The sequence below is a fragment of the Morone saxatilis genome, unplaced genomic scaffold, assembly GCF_004916995.1.
Source record: "Morone saxatilis isolate NCDOM2014 unplaced genomic scaffold, NCSU_SB_2.0 Contig14, whole genome shotgun sequence".
NCBI lineage: Eukaryota > Metazoa > Chordata > Actinopteri > Moronidae > Morone > Morone saxatilis.
The window spans coordinates 20,117,864-20,122,548 of record NW_023339696.1 but is presented as its reverse complement, the minus strand read 5'-3'; the positions used below and the strand labels follow the sequence as shown (position 1 = coordinate 20,122,548).

Sequence of the window (4,685 nt, the reverse complement as noted above, 5' to 3'; positions counted from 1 at the left end):
ACAATGGCGTACGCACAAATTTTGCTTCCTACCATAAAACACAACCCCTGACCAGGACCATATACATTTTACTACCCCTCCTAGTACTGTTTATCTCCCACATTTGTAGTGTCCTGTGAAAATGCAATGCAGCTAATCCAAGAAAGGTTTTTATACAGTGTATTTAACTTCCAGTGTGTAACATTTAGGAGGATCTATTGTCAGAAATTGAATATATAATATTCATAGTTGTGTTTTTATTAGTGTATAATCACAGTAAACGTTGGCTGTTTTTGTTGCTACTGTAATTTCTCCCCTGTGATTTGGAAAGGGAGGGTGAAACGAGTGAGTTGCAATCTGCAACTACACCACTAGATGCCACTAAATCCTACAGACCCTCAAGGTCCTTCAAGAAGTAGGAGACACTTCATTATTCAGTTTATGCAATTAAAAATCACCAAATTTTTAGGTACATGTTTTTTACTGGACAGGAAGGGTATAAGAAAGTAATCTGAAAAGTAACTTAAGCTGTCAGTGAAATGTAATGGAGTAAAAAGTACAATATTTGTCTCTAAAATGGTTAAATTCTATTTTCCTGTTTATATAAACTCACTTTTTTGGGGTCCATGTTGAATTTCTTTTTCCCACGTAAGAATCTTCTGTTCCTCACAACATTCTTACTGCAAAGTAAGTAAAAGATAACAATTGTTATTACAAACAATAGTTTTTCAAATAATAAGTTTAAATTTATATTTTAATAATAAATTAAATGACAAACAGAGATGTTAATCAGATGTTTCATATGCTTGGAGAAGACTATTTTCTTGGACTAGACTTCCTTTGATCTTATATATTACATACTGCATACTACATGTAACTGTTTTATTATTTCTGACTCAAGAAAGGTGACTTAATGATTAATCAACTCTCAAAATATGAAATAAATTGTTTAATTTTTATAATAAACTTGTCAGACCATTTCCATCATGATTTGCGAGGGTGTATTTTATCATGTGGTGGGTGTTGAGGGTTTTAGGGTTGGAGGAGGAGCTACTGAGAAACTGTGGTTATCATGCCAGTAAAGCAGTTGTATCAACATTCACTATCATGCATGTTATTATCACCTTCTTAAAGCCACGGCAAAAAGCAAAAGGAAGTTAAACTATGTAAAAAGACGCCCATCACTCAAAATATCACCAGACCTCTCTGCAGTTTTATTACACTCAGAGCTGAAGTACAGGCCGGCATGAACACACTTTTCCCTCCATCTAGACATATATGTCCTCAGTGAAAAGGCACAAGGTGGATAAAAAAGGGAGACCTTGCCAGCGGCCCATTGCCGGGGGACACAAATCAAGCTGGGTGTCCGCTTCCTCTCCCATGAGATTTTTACTGTCAGACACTTCATTTCCTGCATCCTGGTGAATTTGTATGGACCAATTTGTACTTTTGGTGCATCAATTTCAGTCCTCTGCTACTCTCAACATAAAAGTAAAAGGAATTAAGAGTAAATAGAGTAAAGCACAGTTGCATCAATTATATTAAGGATTAAAACATCAGATCAGGTCTGTCAGACAGTCTTCTGTCCACAGTCCACCATGGGCAACACAAAATACTTACTTAATACAACTGAAAAGTTATGTCTTATTATTTCTTATGTCATTCCAAATGTGTGAAAAAAGCTAAAAGCTAACTAAAAGGGATGGATAAATAAAATAATTAGCTAAAAGTGAAGGATAAACAGAAAATAGCTCACAAAAAGACATGGAACATTGGAATAGTTGGCTAACAATAATGGGTAAATGTATGAAATTAAGCTGAAGTAGTTAGCTTTAAGTAATGGATAAATGGCTGTCTGAAACAGGTACTTAAACTCATATCATAGGGCTGTGTGGCTACACAAAAGGTTTGGAACCACTGAATGAGAAGCATTTCCACAAAAATAAATGTTAATAAACATTATGTTGAAAGGTCTGATTAGCAGGTTCAAAGAAGAGTTCAACTGCAGAGGCAGAATAGTGGAAACTTTTTTGAATTCTGAAATAAAAATCACATTAAAGCCGCTCGCATGACTTTGTCAAACTGAGAATTACGTGTGGTGTGGGAGTCTAAACTCCATCAAAGCGTCACTTTAAATAAGAGAGCGAGGCCATGCTGACTCACAAAAGAGACACTCCAAAGAAAATGTTCTCATACTCACTTCTGCTCCTTCATTTCAGGGCTGTGGATTTCAGGCATGACGTGATTGATCTCCAACCTCAGCTTCTGAGAGAGGGAGTTGAGAAAGAGAGCAGTGATGTTATTACATCACAGACACCCATAGAGTCAGTGGTACCTGACTCAGAGGGCCAATTTGTCCCCCACAGTTATAAAATAACCTTCACATCTCAATTAAAAGTTGGTGAATAAAATGCCTTTGTGTGCTGTGAAAAAGCTGCGGCGAGGCTGCCAGGAGTGGGTGCATGGAAAAGAATAATGTGGGATTTTAATGTAAGGCCTTGGACGCATATGTTCCCCACAGTACCTGAATGTCATCCAGCAGCTCAAACTTGTGAATCTTGATTGTTTCACTCGGCCTTCGCTCTCCTGGTGGGAGCTTCGGTGGAGCTGTGGGGCGACAACACACCTCAGCACCGAGACAAGTACAGTGGTGGCATATATATATATATATATACGTGTACTTGAGATATAGTAGCACGCAGTCGGTCTTGACAACCTTCCTCACGCCTACACTCGTTCTCACAGACCAGCATACACCATGACTTTATCCTTCACTAGTTCGAGAAATGGTCAATGAATGAGAGAAAAAGAAAGGCTGAAAATAGCAGTTTCGCTTCCTTTCTTTACTGAATCAGGTTGATTTTATGTGCATTGATGCCATTGAAGGACAGTTCATAATGATTTATGGATGGATTTGTGCAGGAGGAGGACTTGCAGCATAGTAACAGCAAGTTAAGTTTTAGGTAAACAAATAATTATATTGCACAGGTATGATATAAAAGCTGAATAACAGAACTTTCAAATACGTGTTAAGGTATAGTTTTTGAAATGACATTTACAGACAAAAGCTAAACATACAAGAAGATACTTTAGTCAACATATCTCAAGTTGGAAACCCACAACATGTAAATTAGTAGCATTTTAAGTTCTATAGACTAATTTGACCAAATATACCTTTAATCATCTCACAATAACCTTGGTATTTGTTTTTAAGCAGCAGTTGTTCATAATAATACATAATAATGATAAAAAAGGGAATAATAGCGTACCTTTCCCCCAGAGGAAGCTGTCTTTTCTGCGTATAGCCATGTTGTTGATGCTACAGAGCGTTTGACGGCTGTACAGGAAACAAACTGAGTCTCAACTGAGAGAAAAAAAGGCCGGCGCTGCCATTCTGAGACAGCGAGAGTTCACTCAACAGTCTCTTACAACATTTCTGATGACGTGTTTGGCAAAATGCGGAAATTCAGAAATGTCATTCATACCTACGCAACACTATTACTATTACAAAGTCTAGTTTTCCAAAAACCGCAACTAATACTGTACTACTGTTATTACAAACATCTTACAAAAGAATGTGATTAAAAATAAAATATATAGATAAATAAAAAGGACACAATAGGAGCCACCTTTTAGTTTTCTATTTAAATCCTGCAGCAGGAAAGGTAATGGCATTTACTATTTTTCCAATATCCTACAATTACAGTTTACTTGCACACTGTAATTTGGTTACTACAGTGATCACACAATAGCACTGTGGCAGTAAAATATACCTTGTACTGTTCCCTATGTTAGGGATCGACTAGCCATTTCTTTAAGAAGTAAATTTATGGTTTAAGCAGCGGTTTTGATCAGAAATGAAACTTGAACAGAGCGGGGCTTCTTTCATTTCTAAATATGAGGCCCCACCTAGTGGGGTTTCACATTTCTTGACACTTCAAAGACTGTAAGCTGCAAAACATGATTATTACATTTCATTTATCATATATATTTTAAAACATATTTCTGTACTAGAAATAGTAAAGAAAAACAAGCATGAATATATCTGTTTGTTTAAGAAAAGGTTTAGATATTTCCTAAAACAACCGAGCACTGTATTTAATACTTAAACAGGAAGTGGTGCATTATTGGGGTCTGTAATTAACAGCAGATTTGGTGCTTTAGCGGTTTTTACTCACAGTAGGACAGTGTTTGTGGGGCTGGGATCATGGTTATGAAGGAACATGTCACCCAGTGCAACACTGTGACTCATTGTTAGTTTAATTGTTTTTTGGAATATAATGGCGCTCGACACCAGAGGAATAAGATACACACACACATTTCAGTGATGAATTCATTGTTGTTTTCAGTCTTTTATGTGATTTGTTGACAGTAGGAAAAATTCATATAACATCACCAGACGTCCTTTAAAGTGCTATTTTGTAAGTTCCTGATTACAAATGTACCCAGTGCCTGATTGTAACATAAGTGCTTTCACGGTAATCACAGTAGTGATAATGTTGTGCCTCTTCTGTATAACTGTTCTGTCACCATCAGTCGGTTTCAGCTGGACATGCTGTTGCTATAGCAACCGCTGCTGGCACAGTAACGTCCACCATCATCAGATCTGTGACAGCAAATATTGATACATGTATTTTATCTACTCCCCAAACTCGCTGACTGAAGGATTTACCTGAAGGTATCGTTTTATTACAGCTGTTTTGTGA

General features: G+C 36.9%; 1 protein-coding gene across 1 annotated transcript in view; it reads right to left on the bottom strand.

Annotated features, from left to right (window-relative positions):
• The window catches only part of cyth4a (cytohesin 4a), a 10,776-nt gene extending 7,390 nt beyond the window's left edge, over window positions 1-3,386 (bottom strand). The window contains exons 1-4 of the mRNA XM_035655788.1: window positions 3,249-3,386; window positions 2,504-2,586; window positions 2,180-2,244; window positions 593-659 (exon numbers count right to left, since the gene is read on the bottom strand). Coding sequence (XP_035511681.1) covers window positions 593-659; window positions 2,180-2,244; window positions 2,504-2,586; window positions 3,249-3,288 — 255 coding nt within the window. The 5' untranslated portion in view covers window positions 3,289-3,386. The remainder of the gene's footprint in view (window positions 1-592; window positions 660-2,179; window positions 2,245-2,503; window positions 2,587-3,248) is intronic.
• Window positions 3,387-4,685: the final 1,299 nt, after the last annotated feature.